Genomic DNA, 16738 nt, shown 5'->3' on the forward strand with positions numbered 1-16738 from the left:
TGGCTCTCCTGCAATGAGGCTGGGATTGATTCTAGTCACACAGAGCTGGGGCGAGATGAGCAGTCACTCTGAATAGGCCCGGCAGTCAAATAATACAGATACGAACATCAGAGGAATAATTGAAGAAAGTGTTTTATATGTAAAAGACAGAGAGGGATGAAGTGGAATTGAATCCCAGAGGAAATGTGGAGGGAGGTGTGTCCCAGGAGACAGACTCACAAAGGCTCCAGCATGTTTGAAGAAAATAGAGGATAATTAAAGTGGTCACTGCCTTCCACAGGCCAGGACAACACTCAATCTCTCTCTCTCTGTCTCCCTCTATGTCTGTCTCTCTCTCTCCCCTCTTACTCTCCCATACATCCTCTACACACGCACAGCTAGTCCTAGCTCCAATGTCAACCCAGACCTCCATCTCCCTTGTCACACACAGGATTTCACTCAGTCTTTCTATCACTTTCATCCTGATACGGCCCAATGCGTGAATAGTAGCACTTCTCCTGACCTCTCCACCATCTGTCTCTGTGGCAACCGGTTTTCAAATGGGACTTGAACCCGCAGGCACTCCATTGAGTAAACAATGGAAAAAAGTTTTCTGACTGAATCTCCCTCTCTCTCTCCCTCCCTCTCTCTCTCGTTCTTTCTTTCTTTCTCTCTCGCTGCATTCTATCAAGCGTGTCGGCATGACAACAACAGGTCTCCATGGCGACGGTGTGCCCAGGCGATTCCTGTGCTGCTGGTCTGGTTATGTACCAGTGCTCCAGGCCTCCCCCGGATCCTCTGCCTGGTGGACTAGCCGCTCCAAATCAATAACTCACTCAAGGAACTCACTCAAGGCCAGGATAATTCATACATCACTCCTGTGTGGCTCTGCTTTTTAAAGACCCAACCCATATAACCCATATTGCAAACAACCATTAGTGTAAATGCATGATTGCAAAGTCCCGAAGACATTTCAAACATTGAAAAAAAATGAGAATTTGAGTGTGGAGAAAACCCATGTGCAATCCCAATGGTAAACATGTCCTACTCTTTCACAGACCATCATTTAGCTGAAACCCAATCCTCAACAAAAAACGTTATCCCTGACTAATCCATATGACTAAATCAATGCCTTACAAAACCAATAATCATTACAAAATTCCTTCATGTGGTCCATTTAAACCCTTCAGATTCCCCAGCCTTCCTTTCCTATTACCATAGCATGGCCATTACTCTCCCTCGTGCCGTGTGTGGCCGACGCAGCCTGACAGGAGAGCACAAATAAATCCCATGTTCCTCTCTGTCCTTGTGCTCTGCTCTGCTCATTCGCCATAGAGGATTTCTCCTCCGTCTTCCTCTCTCGCTCTCTCTCTCGTCCCCCTGTCTCTCTTGGTCCCAGTGTATTGATTGGTCTCTGAGTGTACGGAGCAGGAAGATAAGATAAATACTGAGTCAGTGGCCATGAACAGCTCTCTCAGTCACCCTGACATGAAGGGAAGGATAATCATCTGCCAGCCATGAGAAAGAGCCCGTTGCAATTGGAGCAATGAATGTTGAATGAGGAGGAGTTGGCTGAACTACAAACAGATGTGCAACCAGTCTAAACCCCCCGACCTACGTATTTTCTTCAACGTGACTATTATTTCTGAATTAACCTAATTTTATCCTGTCACTGACCCGTTATGTTTGGTGTCTACACATCCTTGTATACAGTGATAATGTGCTTAAACAAGTGCTGTACTGTGTGCCCTCAGTTGGAGAATCACAAGCCATAATGTACTGTAGCACATCAACATTCACACCATACAGAATACAAATGCACACACAAACACACATTTGCCTGCCAATCCACATTCACAGGCACACATGCATGGCCACCATCACTCAACAAACAGCTGAGCACACACACTGGGGCTAAATGAGGGCTGCTGGTATCTCTTGCGGCGTTAGGAGCACTGGCGCGGCTCTTCCTCTCCGATTCTCAAAGCCGTATCTGTATCAGGAACAGCAAACTGAAAAAGCAATTTGCTTTGTCACACAGAGACATGCCTGACTACACAGAATAATTGCACTGCAGCTCTGGAAAGAACTGTTCTCCTTTTATCTAATGAAGGCCTTAAGGGGGGGGGGGGGGGGGTTGTGTGTGTGTGTGTGTGTGTGTGTGTGTGTGTGTGTGTGTGTGTGCGTGTGTGTGCGTGCATGCGTTGGTGCAAGTTTGTGTTTACCAGCGTGGACCTGCATTTACAGTGATGGCAGGTAGCCTAGCGGTTAGCATGTTGAACCAGTAATAAAGGGAAAAGGGGATACCTAGTCAGTTGCACAACTGAATGCATGCAACCGAAATGTGTCTTCCACATTTAACCCAACCCCTCCCTGTGAATCAGAGAGATGCGGGGGCTGCCTTAATCAGCATCCATGTGATTTGCGACTGGGGAGCAGTTGTTGTTGGGGGTTAAATTCCTTGCTCAAGGGTTGCTGGTTCGAATCCCCGAGCCGACAAGGGGAAAAATCTGTCCATGTGCCCTTGATCAATGTGCTTAACTCTAATTGCTCCAGGGTCGACTTTGATATTGGCTGACCCTGGCCATGACCCCACTCTCTGTCTCAGGGGGAGTTGGGAAATGCAAAAAACACATTTCCATTTCATGCGTATAATTCACACTATTACATGTGTGAAACAGGACAAATATAAGCACTCACCTAATTATTATTTGTGAATGGCGTGTGAGTGTGCGAGTGCGAGTGCGTGTGCGTGTGCGAGTGCGAGTGCGAGTGCGAGTGCGTGTGCGTGTGTGTGTAGGATAAGGGTTAAGGAGCTAGTCCATATAATATAATGTGTGTGTGAGTGTGTGAACATAATCAAGAGAGAAGTGTGTAAAGGCAGATAAGGAAGCGAGTGAAGCGGCTCCATTGTATCTGTTCCAATCACAATAATGTCCCTTGCTGCTCCCTCTCCTTTCCACACAGTTGGATTGCAATATATTGATTAATCAAATCTGCATGTAGCCTCTGGGCCAGAGAGCTGTCCAGTCGCAGATTTGGAGAAGGGCCCTGATTCAATAATGCAAAAGTAGGCTGAAGAATAAAAGCCCTGGTGCATGGCCTCAGACAGTAACTCCTGAGAAGTGCTGAGTCCACACTCCACACTCTGTGGTCTAGCTGCTCCCTGTGTGGAGGCAGCCAGGTAGGTTCTGGAGCACCGGCAGACTGGGACAACACTTCAGAGGCCAGGGCAGAGATAGGAGACCCACAGAGGGCACACACCCACGAGGGGCTGCAGGGAGAGGTTAAAGACACTGTAAGACTCTGGGTCACTCTCAGTTGTGTGGCCAGTGTTCCTCTCCTGGCTTCCAACAGGGGAGGCACATTTTGATACTGTAATCACCAGCGTTTTAGCTCCAGGGCTGGAGACGAGGGACATTTTGTTACTGTAATCACCAGCATTTTAGCTCCAGGGCTGGAGAGGAGGTACATTTTGATACTGTAATCACCAGCGTTTTAGCTCCAGGGCTAGAGAGGAGGGACATTTTGATACTGTAATCACCAGCGTTTTAGCTCCAGGGCTGGAGACGAGGGACATTTTGATACTGTAATCACCAGCGTTTTAGCTCCAGGGCTGGAGACGAGGGACATTTTGATACTGTAATCACCAGCGTTTTAGCTCCAGGGCTGGAGACGAGGGACATTTTGATACTGTAATCACCAGCGTTTTAGCTCCAGGGCTGGAGACGAGGGACATTTTGATACTGTAATCACCAGCGTTTTAGCTCCAGGGCTGGAGACGAGGGACATTTTGATACTGTAATCACCAGCGTTTTAGCTCCAGGGCTGGAGACGAGGGAGAGGGGTAGACAGAAGGAGCAAAGGCAGTGTGTTCTCTTCTTATTCAGTAATGTCTGTGTGTTTAGGAGCAGGTTTGTGGATGGTGGCGATGTAAAGCTGTAAATCGATTGTTCCGGGAGGAGTGTAAGTAAGCCGTCAGTGACAGTTTGAAGTATTTAACTTCATAATGAGGCTGAATGTGCAGCAGTTCACTGCTCCGCGGCTAAGCTGCTGTAATCGCTTCTATCTGCTTCATTATGTAAAAAACATTCCTTATCCTCCCAGTCTGTCGCTCCCTCTCTCTACTCCCTCCCCTCTCCTCTCTCGCTCTCTCTATAGGCCCCCTGCAATGTAACTGGCACGGTGCACGGAACTGCAGTGTAGAATGAGAGAATGAGAAGAGGAGACATGCTGGGAGGAACCAACCTGAAAGGTAGCTGCTGCTAGAGGGTTTCAGTCCAAATGGCTGAGAGAAGGAGAATCCTGAGAGACGGAGCACTGAGAGAGTGTACGTTAGAAGCAGGAACTCAGTGTTCTTGGTACTGTGTGCTCTATATAGTAGCAGACAATGTAAGACTCACTCCTTCACCTAGCATTACCAAGGCCACTTATGTGACCTCGCATCAATGGTTCATGTTCATACCTATGTATAGGCTGTGTGTGTGTGTGTGGGTGACATACATTATATGGACCAGCTCCTTAACCCTTATCCTACACACACACACACACACACACACACACACACACACACACACACACACACACACACACACACACACACACACACACACAGAGAAGGGTATGCATGCATGCGCTGGGTGAGAAACACACTGTCATGCGCAGGAACTCTGCTCTGAGCTGGGAGAGGAAAAAGCTTCAGATACATGACAAACCATGAAGCTACTGCTGTTTCAATGGAGCAGAAAAAAACAGGGGAGAAAAATGTCAACAACAAATAGCTGCTGGTTTCTGTTGCCGTGGGCGACATGGACTTTGGTTCCTACATGTTTCTCTCCTACTGCATTATGCATCATCTTTTCATCCAATTAAACATAAACACAGGCTACAGAGCACAACGCAGGGAGCATCTCCCAGCTCTGCATAATCTGCAAGAAATTGTATGTGTGTGTGTTTATGTGTGTGTTTATGTGTGTGTGTGTGTGTGTGTGTGTGTGCGTGCGTGCGTGCGTGCGTGCGTGCGTGCGTGCGTGCGTGCGTGTGGAAGGTAGATGGTAGAGGTCAACACTTTGTTTTGTTCTGATCCACAGCAGCTTTGCTCTGACCAGAGTTCTGTGTGGTCTAAATGAAGATTGATTTGTGTGTCTGGGCTGGACTCAGACCAGTCAGAGACAAAGCATTACAGCACCACTGTATAACACCTCCCTGTGAACCTGGCGTGTCCTTTCCCCGGTTTCTGTGGTAACGTGCAGGTAGTGCATACCAAACAGCCCAGGGGAAGGTGTGAAACTCCATGTTTAATTCTCTCTTCAGCTGGCCAATGAGCAATCCGGCTTTCACACCTTTCCCTTCCTGCCCCTTGCAGACAGCCATCACTATGGCAACCAAGCACTCTATCACCTCCTGCCCCAGAAGATTTTGGAGAGACTTATGGATTCATTTCAGGTGCATTCAAGTTAATGTATCATACTCTGTATGTGAATATTATAATGGAACAACAGGGCTGATATAGCAGCATTCAGTATTTCAGCTGAGATACGAGCAGTGAGGAAAATAAATACACCCATTTTTCAATGGCTGAGTAGTAGGCCCCCTAGAATGCCTGGAGAGATACACACACAGATATAGTGACCTTGTTCAGCTATATGTTCATCTACAAGACCCTGCTAGGTAAAGTCCCCCCTTATCTCAGCTTGCTGGTCACCATAACAGCACCCAACTGTAGCACGCGCTCCAGCAGGTATATCTCTCTGGTCACCCCCAAAACCAATTCTTCCTTTGGCCGCCTCTCCTTCCAGTTCTCTGCTGCCAATGACTGGAACGAACTACAAAAATCTCTGAAACTGGAAACACTTATCTCCCTCACTAGCTTTAAGCACCAGCTGTCAGAGCAGCTCATAGATTACTGCATCTGTACATAGCCCATCTATAATTTAGCCCAAACAACTACCTCTTTCCCTACTGTATTTATTTATTTTGCTCTTTTGCACCTCATTATTTCTATCTCTACCTTGCACATTCTTCCACTGCAAATCAACCATTCCAGTGTTTTACTTGCTATATTGTATTTACTTCGCCACCATGCCCTTTTTTTGCCTTCACCTCCCTTATCTCACCTCACTTGCTCACATTGTATATAGACTTATTTTTCTACTGTATTATTGACTGTATGTTTGTTTTACTCCATGTGTAACTCTTTGTTGTATGTGTCGAACTGCTTTGCTTTATCTTGGCCAGGTCGCAGTTGTAAATGAGAACGTGTTCTCAACTTGCCTACCTGGTTAAATAAAGGTGAAAAAAAAAAATATATACACTGCTGGATGAGTTTGACCATGAAATTTAAGCACCAGCTGTCAGAGCAGCTCATAGATTACTGCACCTGTACATAACCCATCTACAATTTAGCCCAAACAACTACCTCTTTACCTACTGTATTTATTTATTAATTTATTTTGCTCCTTTGCACCCCATTATTTCTGTCTCTACTTTGCACTTTCTTCCAATGCAAACCAACCATTCCAGTGTTTTTTTTAGTTTTTATTTTACTTGCTGTGTTGTACTCACTTCGCCTCCATGGCCTTTTTATATTTTTATTTATTTATACATATATCTGTTTGCCTTCACCCCCCTTATCTCACCTCACTTGCTCACATTGTATATACTGTAGACTTATTTTTTTCACTGTATTATTGACTATATGTTTGTTTTTACTCCATGTGTAACTATGTGTTGTTGTATGTGTCGAACTGCTTTGCTTTATCTTGGCCAGGTCGCAATTGTAAATGAGAACGTGTTCTCAATTTGCCTACCTGGTTAAATAAAGGTTAAATAAAAAATAAAAAAATAAAAAAAAATAAAGGACAACTCTGGAGCTGAAGAATATGGCCTCAAGAAAACAATTACTAGGTCTGTAAGGAAACAGTGTACGTTGATACCGGCAATTTGAACTCAAGGGAAAATAGTAGAAGGGAGGTTTTGAATTTCAAAGTAACAGTAAACTATTTTCCTTTAGAAGGTGTGTGTCTGTGCGTGTGTGTGTGGCTGGCATCATGAGGGCATGTTATGCTGCATCCTGTTGGCAGCAGGGTGACAGAAAATCCATGCCAAAGATTTGAGTTCTCCATCAGATTATCTTTATCCGCTTCATGCCCATTGGAATAGTTAATAACGTTGATGGAACATTGTGGAAACTCTTAGCAGGCATATGGTTCTCTAGCTCCCATTGCGTAATGACTCCACAGTAGCCACATCACAATAGTGATTTAATATCAAAGGACAGACAACAGACTGATTCAGGGTTGGGATCAGTTCAGTTTTCCATTCAGTCAATTCAGGAATTCTCTCTCTGACACAGAAAAGCACAAATAAACCCCATGTTCATGTCTGTCCTTGTGCTCGGCTCTCTTTCAATTTCTCTCTCTCTCTCTGTCTCTCTCTCTGGAGATCTATAGACCTCTCACTTACGGACTCAATTTTCCAGTTTGTTCACCTCCTTTCCAGTTTATAGTACAGTCCCTAACCCTTCATTCCCCTGCTCCGGTCATATCCTTCTCATCCTCATAAGAGATTTTAAATTCTCCTCACTTTCCCATTATTTAGAGAGAATCAACTCCTAAAAATTGAAAATCTATATAATGATATGGTTGGCAGCGCTGGTTCAGTACAAATACGCCCACCTGGACTGTTGAGTTTTAATGCTTGAGACCTATGGTTGTGTACGTACACACACACTGCTTGAGACCTATGGTTGTGTACGTACACACACACACACACACACACACACACACACACACACACACACACACACACACACACACACACACACACACACACACACACACAAAATTGACAAAATAAACATGATTCAAAATGGACATCAAAGGGTGATGCTATGGGTTAAAGTTATTTTAGACAAATGCAAAGAGCATGAACCATCTGGCCAGAGGGAGAGAGTGAGAACAGAGGGAGAGAGTGCAAACAGGGGGAGAAAGGGGAAGGAGAAAATGCAGATTTCAGCTCCGTATCTACTTCACAGAGTGCAGCAGAGCATGAGAGGGAGAGAGAGAGGGATGGAAAAAGAGGGACACTGACCGACCAGCTCTATGCCTGAGAGGACTTCCGGTAACTGTTTTCCCCTTCTCTTTTCTCTTGCCTTGCCTGGTCTGGCTTGGAGATAAAACAGAAACACGTTGCCTCCTTGACAAATGGGTCATGTATTGTCTTCACCTACTTCAGAAATATCCTCCAGCCCCCAGGACTGTAAATAGTGACAGGGGAGTGAGTGGAGAGACGGAGAGACGTGGAGAGAGATGGAGAGAGAGAAAATAGCTTTAGATGAATGTGTTAATACAGTATATTTCCTCAGCATTGCCATTAGCCACTTTGCTGCTTGCACTATGACCACACACAATGACTCAACATCACTTTGACTCTTCCTTTCAGGCAGGAGCCTAAGCTATTATTCACAACCACATGCCATACTGTATGTATCCAGGGACAGGCTGGAAGGAGAACTGTACTGTACCCTGATGGTACTGTTACTTGGATTCATGGGTAATTGGGTAATGACAAAGAGATGCAGTAACAATGACAGAGCTTCCTTGTGGTCTTTAATGCTCTGTTCTACTGTACTTTCTCTCTCTCACACTCTCTCTCTCAACCACAAGCTCTTTCCATGCTTCTGTGTGCTCCTGCTGGGTAAATGGAGGGGTGTGCACTGTGCATCTGAGGGCAACAGCAGGAGGCTGGAACTCCAACTCTCCAATTTGCTGTAGGAGGGATGTCTTACACTGGTTTTACCAGTAGCGTGCCGTGGGCCTGGGGCCTGGGCCTTCAGTGAGGTCCTACACAGTCCCACCCGAATGAATCCACCTCTTATTACAGAAACGCAGTATAACCAGGCGTTGCGTCACCTTGAAATTGACATTTTTATTCAGAGAATTGCAGGGGAAGAGTACAATACAGTACAGTTCAACTAATAGGCAGAACATAGTCGAGTGCAACAAAGTTATATTAATATTCTTCTTCTATCCATTTCTGGTCCACAAACTTTGAGCTTTAAGTCCCCCAAAAAATAAATAGTGTGTTCACTAAACAGCGCATTGTCGCACCCAAAGCAGTTTCACCGTGATGAAAAAAGACATAACTATTCACTGAAAATAAAAGAAAGAAAACAAATAAATTTGCAACATAGGCTATTTGCCATTTTATTTTGTTACTATATAGGGTATTTAATATTAACGAAATAAAATGCGAAACATACATACACATTTAATAAAAAATAACATGCATTGTATGCCTACTCACCAAAGACTGATTATTTGAACACAAAATCCTTCCTTTCTTTCCTCAAGAAGACTTCAATGACTCTGTTGTACAGTCTCTGTGCGTTTTAGTTCCACCAATAAGTCATTTTCTATCGACATGGAGGCTAATGCTGAAAGCCGAGTCTGTCCAGTAGCATTTCTGGAATACGTTTTGATTCGCTTTAAGGCCGAGAATGACCGCTCCACTGAAGCCGTGGACACAGGGATAGTCACTGTCACACATGCCAATGTGTAAAGTTGCCCCATGTCCTCATTCAGATTTTTCTGCTTAAGGAAATCAAGGAGATCAGAGGGACTTTTCCCTTCAAAATCAGTCATAGCATACATTACAGTCAGTTCTGTTTTTAGCTTGGATAGGTCGAACAGTGTTCCGTGACTCTCTGTTAAGCTGGAGAAGGCTGTTTGCGGGAATTTTTTCCGGTAGGTCTGAAAGTGCCGGGGGTCCAGGAGGGAGAGAAACATAAATTTTTCGTGGTCTTGAAACCTGTTTCGTATCTGGCAAAGAATGTTGTCCAGAATATTGCTGTGGAGTTGTTGATAGTATGTGCGAGGGTCTCTGTGCTGGGCCTCTGCGTGCGCTGGGTGAACTTGAGATGCGCGCTGTGTCATCGTACATTTGACTGAACCTGCACCTCTCACGCTCAATTGTGTCACAAAACTCGTTCACCCTTGTCTGGCAGAATTGTACATCCAAAGTTTGTTTCTGTAGAATTCCAAAAAGCACATCCGAATAATTAAAAATCCCATTGAATGTTTCAAGCAAAAAACAAAACTCAAAATCATCCAAACGTGCATTAAATCCATCAGCCATAAGCACAGTATCCCCGTCATGGTCATCATGATGTTCCATTAAATCCATCAGCCATAAGCACAGTATCCCCGTCATGGTCATCATGATGTTCCATTAAATCCATCAGCCATAAGCACAGTATCCCCGTCATGGTCATCATGATGTTCCATTAAATCCATCAGCCATAAGCACAGTATCCCCGTCATGGTCATCATGATGTTCCATTAAATCCATCAGCCATAAGCACAGTATCCCCGTCATGGTCATCATGATGTTCCATTAAATCCATCAGCCATAAGCACAGTATCCCCGTCATGGTCATCATGATGTTCCATTAAATCCATCAGCCATAAGCACAGTATCCCCGTCATGGTCATCATGATGTTCCAGTAAGTGGTTAAACAGCTCCTTGAGGGCAACTCTCTTTTCAAAGACTGCATTGACCAATCTAGATGTATATTGCCACCTCGTTGGTGCAACCTTAGGAAGACGACGCTTGCAGATGTCATCCAGCAGTTGCGTGCGCTTAGGGGATCTTGAGAAAAATGCTGCAAGGCCATTGAGGTTGGCAAAAAAGACCTTGCATTCTTTAAGCTTTGAGGCTCCTTGAGTCAGTACTAAATTTAGTCGATGTGCATAGCAGTGAATGAATAAGGCCATCGGTGCCCTCTCCTTAACTTTAGCCTGCACCCCATTGAGTCCAGATGCCATGACTGCTGCGCCATCAAAACACTGTGCCACAACTTTATCTAGACTACATTCATTTTCCTCCAAGAAACGGAAAATAAGAGCGGCAATGTCATCAGCTCGCTTGCCGCTTGTCACATCTTCAAATCGGATAAATCGCTCCTTGACTCCTGTGTCCGTCACATAACGCAGGACGAGTGAGAGCTGTGCTGCATTTCCCACATCTGTTGTCTCGTCCACCATAACAGCAACAAAGGGAGCTTTTTTTAATCTCCATTTGATCTCTTCTCCCATCACTTCAGCAATAGTTTACAATTGGCCCCAGTTTACAATTGGCTCATTCATCCCCCTCCTCTCCCCTTTCCCATCCCCCTCCTCTCCCCTCTCCCATCCCCCTCCTCTCCCCTGTAACTATTCCCCAGGTCGTTGCTGCAAATGAGAACGTGTTCTCAGTCAACTTACCTGGTAAAATAACGGTAAAATAAATCAAAAATAGCATAAATTAGGTCATTTTGTATTTTGCCGGACTTCCCAATGAACACTGTGTTAGTGGACAGGTGGTATTGTAAATCTGTGTTGCTTTCAGAAAGAAAAGAAAGAAGCTCCACGTAGGTCCCTTTGTTTGTTGAGCCTTCACTTTCATTGTGTCCCCTAAATGAAAGTTCCTGTTTACCCAAAAACATGACACAATCAATGAGTCTTTTCAATATTTCCCTATTTCTCTTCACCTTTTCATTGTGCAGCTCCGTTGCCCTGCGCGATTGTTCTTTGAGCTGTAGATCCACTCGGGTGTCCTCAAAAGTTTTCAAAAGCACCATTGCTTGTAAGTGCCCAGCCGTACTTTGATGTCTCGTTGCTGCCTTGGTTAGACAACTCAAGTTTGCAAAGCCAGTGTGGCTCCAAACACCAAATCGATCACTTGTAAATAATAGGCATTCCCAGCAGTATAGTTTGCAGTGCTTCTCGGAGCCTGTGAGCCATTGACAGCGCTCATAGTTGGAACTTTGAAAGTGGCTAACGAACCCCTTTCCCGCCTGTGACAGGCTTTGTAGCATCGGCGTCGGGCGATCTCTCCTTACAATGTCTAACTTTTCTTGAAAAGTTCGTCTTGAGAATGGCGTTATAATTATATCCTCGACCAAATCGATATCTTCTCCTCCTTCCGCCATTGTGGGTTGAAAAAACAGCTTAGTCGTACGCAAATTAATTTGTTCAAAAGATCAAAAGACGTGCACGCACTACGCCTGCTAGCTGGCTCCTGTGTAACACTGGAGCCAGCCAGCAGGCGTACAATAGCCAACTCTAAAGCTGATTGGTTGACACTAAATTTTCATTTCCATTCAATTTAAGCTACAAGCGCCCGCACTGTTGATTCTGAAGGCCTGAGGGCAGATTTTAGACCCCTGGCAACACATGATGGCTGAATATGATTGGATAAAAGATCTAACATAAAGGCCAGCCCTCAATCTCAACCTGGGGCTGGAAGCAGTGCAACCAAGAGGAAAGCTATGAAATGAAGAGTATAATTCTTACTCTGGGGAATAATTTAATACATATTTGTGGGAAAATATATAAAAAAATATATATATTCTGATGATGTTTAGGCCAGCAGAGAAGGCCTTGCTGGCCCTGACGGCCCACCACTGGGTTTTACCCTATACAGTAACCTACTGTACCCTGTACATGGCACTCATGATGATAGGTATAATGTTCCACACGCCGTCATGTATTGAGATTGACGTAGCATAAACAATTAGGGTTAGTGAAGAGGATACAGCATGTGCCAAGTGCAAAGGACTGCCAAGGTTCCAGCCCTATCATATGTAGTTAAGTAACACTTGAGCCATTCATAGGTAATTATGGGCAAGGACGTGAAGTGGCTTGTTGTTGTTTGTAACTTTGGAAAGCGGTGAAATGGGAAAGTGAAGTTGAGCGCTATTACTGAGGAGGAAGAGTGGAGCGGGTAGCGCAGGCCAGGGTGTTCTATTATTCATACCGTGTTCAGGATGGCCGGAGGCCACTAACTCTGGCTGTCAAAAACTAGGAGAATCCGAGGCCCACCAGAGTCCTGATGCACACACACAAGCACACACTTAGCAACATCATTAAAATATTTGCATGCTTATTTCTCTAAATCCCAATTCTGGGAAATCCCTTCGAATTATATTGGCACCTTAATTTACCAATTAGAAGCGGATGAGAGCTAAATTGATGGCATTATGTTGTTTTGACAATCATCATCCGGCTCTTACACAACGCCATATCAGCCCCAATCAGCGTTGGTGTGCAGATAACAAGGAAGTCGATTATGGCAATGCGTTCCGTTAAATGTCACCCCTCTCTCGCGTTCCGTGTATCTGTCATTCTACTGAAAATCCATACAGAGCAGCAAACAACACAGTCTAGTCAATGCAGCCCCCTCTCTATCTCTCTCTCCCGCACACTTTCTCTCTCTCGCGCACACATGCACGCAGAGTGGTACTTCTTTGAATCAGTTGCCAAAGCAGCGATGTGCTGCTCCTAGCGTCGTCACCTTGCAAGCACAGAAGTAACCTTCCAACCTCTGCGACTTTCTGCCCCTGTCATTAGCTACTATACCATCGAGTCCCGTGCTCATTTACAGGTTAAAGGCATTGCCTTATTCTAACAAACATATCGTGTGTGAAAGATTGTGTATTTGATTCAGCGTTCACTGTCAAAAATCTGCGGTCCACTGATCGGTGTTGGTCATACGGGAGGGGGAGCAGACGCGAGTCCACACGGCACATCGCTGATCATTGTAGCCTACCGAGCTAGAGGTCTACTCTGCGTCCGTGTGTGGAATTAACCCAGCGCACAGACTGGCTGGTGATGAGGTTCGTCGTGTACACTCGACAGAGCATTGACAGAATCCCTCTCGAGCTGAAGAAACCGCCCCAATAAGGACACAGGCAAGAGGGGAAGAGCAACAGAGGAGCTGGTGTCGGCTGGAACGCTGTCATTTCGGCAAGAATGCATCTCTTCAGTGCCATGTTCCTACTAGTGATGTTAGCTGCCATGCCCTGTGAGGTAAGAACAAGCGTACATCTCATATTTACAATGCTCTTTATTTGTTAACGTTGCATAAATGCCGGCCATTGGGGGTACAGAATACATATTCGAGGACTTGCCTGTGTCTATTAGACATATGCCAATGTGCTTCAAATCAATACTTGAACAAGTGTGAAGAAAAACACGTTTAGTGGAATGAGTGTGAAATACACAAACGTGTTAGTGCGAACGTGCCACACAATGACTCCAAATATGATTTTATAGGATTCCTCTGTATTATTATTCCCCAGTCGTAAGGAAAATGTGTAGGCTAGTCAAATATCACATCTGCGGCCGTCTGGCCTGGAATACAGCAGCATGAATTCAGAGGGGCAGGACAGAGAGAAAGTTGAGAGAGGAAGCGACAGAAAGGCTCTGGGGCTTCTCTGAGCAACAGAAGTCTATATTATGCCGGCACTGTACATCACGCTCGAGCGAGTTTGTGTACAATCCAAGTGTGATTTGCGAATGTGTGGACACACGTGTCAGGATCAGTGTTAGTACGATGATTGTAATTAGTGCTTTTCTAATGCCCCTTCAAACGCTAACCTATGTTCCGTGGTGAATGGACTTATCTGTAGGCCTATGTCTTGGAGTTATGTATTTGCCGCTACGTTGGACCAGAGAAGCACTAAGTACATACCTTTCCCTGAAACCATTTTTTATTTATTTTATTTTACCGTTATTTTACCAGGTAAGTTGACTGAGAACACGTTCTCATTTGCAGCAACGACCTGGGGAATAGTTACAGGGGAGAGGAGGGGGATGAATGAGCCAATTGTAAACTGGGGATTATTAGGTGACCATGATGGTTTGAGGGCCAGATTGGGAATTTAGCCAGGACACCGGGGTTAACACCCCTACTCTTACGATAAGTGCCATGGGATCTTTAATGACCTCAGAGAGTCAGGACACCCGTTTAACGTCCCATCCGAAAGACGGCACCCTACACCATGAGCTCTGAAGTGACAGTTATAAATTGAAGTGAAGGAAGTTAAATTATCTGACCCAGAAAACATTTGAAAGTCCAAGAGATGTGAATAATTTGTTATTGCGGCTTCAGCTGTTAGACAAAATAAGTTCTAAAACATGTTAACATGCTTAATAAAACAGTCAGTTGCTAAAAAGAACACAGATCACGCTGCAAGTCCTGCATATCCTCATTGGTTTATAGAAGCAGGTACTCATGTGTCAACTCTTTTATACCCACGTGGGTGACAGAAAGATGAACGAGGTCAGTGACCGTAATGCACCTAATTTAGGAAAGTTGCCAATCGCAATATAAAGTCAAGAGAAGAAAAAGCCTAGAAGGAGGAGAGATGACTAGAAACGATTCGGTTGACCGTTTTATGTGTGTATTAATTGTCGGAGTAGAGGACCTTGTGCATTTCAGGTAAAATAACAACTCAATGTTTATATCCCAGGACAAATTAGCTAGCAACAGCAGCTACAACAGCAGCTAGCTAAATGGGACAAATTAGCTAGCAAGTGCAAGCTAGCTAGCTAAATTGCCATAAATGTTTAATGCTATTCGACCTGTCCCCAAATTAATGTAATTGGTTCAGGGTTTGTTTTGATATTTTAACCTGCGTGTCGTGATCGTGTTTGGTGTGGGGGGACAAAATACATTTATGCACGAATGCGAACGATGGCACATGTGTACAGCCGGTTTGGGTTCCGTGTTAGTGCTATTAGGTAATCATTGGGATGACCCTAAACCCTTAACCCCAACCCTTACCCTAATTTTAACGATAACCCCTACCTAACGCTAACCTTAAAACCCTTTTACATTTCAACTTAAATTGGTTGATGTCATAGTTGGGACTTCCCAAGGATCCCAGTTTTAGTGTGTAACAGTTTCCAAACCCTTTGTTTTGTTCTCATAATCACCAGGTAACACATTAATGGTCAAGAGTAAAGCTTGGGATGGATCTACAGTTGAAATAATATTCTCTGGCATGCCAGGCCTGACCCCAAAGGGTAGAATGTTATGTGCATAGTTTTGCTGAATAGATATGCCCCCTGAGAGTATCCTGACAATCACTCATGTTTGGGCAGGATTGATCAAATATCTTTTGAACCCCCAAGAATGTTCTGAGAATGATATGTCTGTATTAACCATATAGATCAACAGCTGCAGATTTATACACTATTCTGACTGTGTGTAAACCAGGAAATGAAAATGTCTGCTGTAGTTGATTTCTAATACACAGTAGCACTGAGAGAGCATCCTGCTCTCCAGAACGAGTATGTTGTCTACTACAGAAGTGTGCCATGTTTACTGCCATGTCTACGTGCTGCGTTGAGACTTGAGCTGACCTTTTCCCAGAAATGGATCCGATGCTACCTGTCCTGAGGCCATGCTCCTTTCAAACGGTGGCGGTGACAATGAAACCCTACTGAGAGAAGCAGGTGGTGCTGTCAGTGACAGGAAAGGATGTGCAGAGCACAGCCAGTGGTATCTCAGTGTAACACAAGACTTCATCTCTGTCCTTGTGCTCTCTCTCTCTCGCTATGTCTGTGTCTGTGTGACCTACTGATGGAGAACTCGGTCCTGTTCAGTAGTGACAAAACATTTGGAAACAGACTGAAATGGGGAACTACTACCTGGACCTGTCCTATTTTCCTTCTGAAAAATGTTTTTCTATGGTATGCCCCCCAGTACGTATGCCCCCCAGTACTTAGGAAAACCCTGGTTTGCGTATCATATGAAACCAAATGCGGAGAGACTTCTTTAGCCGTCTGTTTCACCCGCTCCAACATGGTCCGTTACAGTGGTGCCCTGTCTAGCGCTGATGCCCGTTGGAGTCACAGGGCAGGAGACGGTAGGCAGGTGAGCACCCAACCATAAGGCATAAGGACCTGACGATGTGTGTGTCTCAGACTT

The 16738-nt window shown here is 44.8% G+C and overlaps 1 protein-coding gene across 1 annotated transcript in view; it reads left to right on the forward strand.

Moving 5' to 3' along the window:
• Positions 1-13276: 13276 nt before the first annotated feature.
• The window catches only part of olfm2a (olfactomedin 2a), an 87105-nt gene continuing 83643 nt past the window's right edge, over positions 13277-16738 (forward strand). The window contains exon 1 of the mRNA XM_055893354.1: positions 13277-13830. Within this exon, the coding sequence (XP_055749329.1) occupies positions 13774-13830 (57 nt within the window). The 5' untranslated portion in view covers positions 13277-13773. The remainder of the gene's footprint in view (positions 13831-16738) is intronic.

This window comes from Salvelinus fontinalis, chromosome 2, assembly GCF_029448725.1.
Source record: "Salvelinus fontinalis isolate EN_2023a chromosome 2, ASM2944872v1, whole genome shotgun sequence".
NCBI classification, from domain to species: Eukaryota; Metazoa; Chordata; class Actinopteri; order Salmoniformes; family Salmonidae; genus Salvelinus; species Salvelinus fontinalis.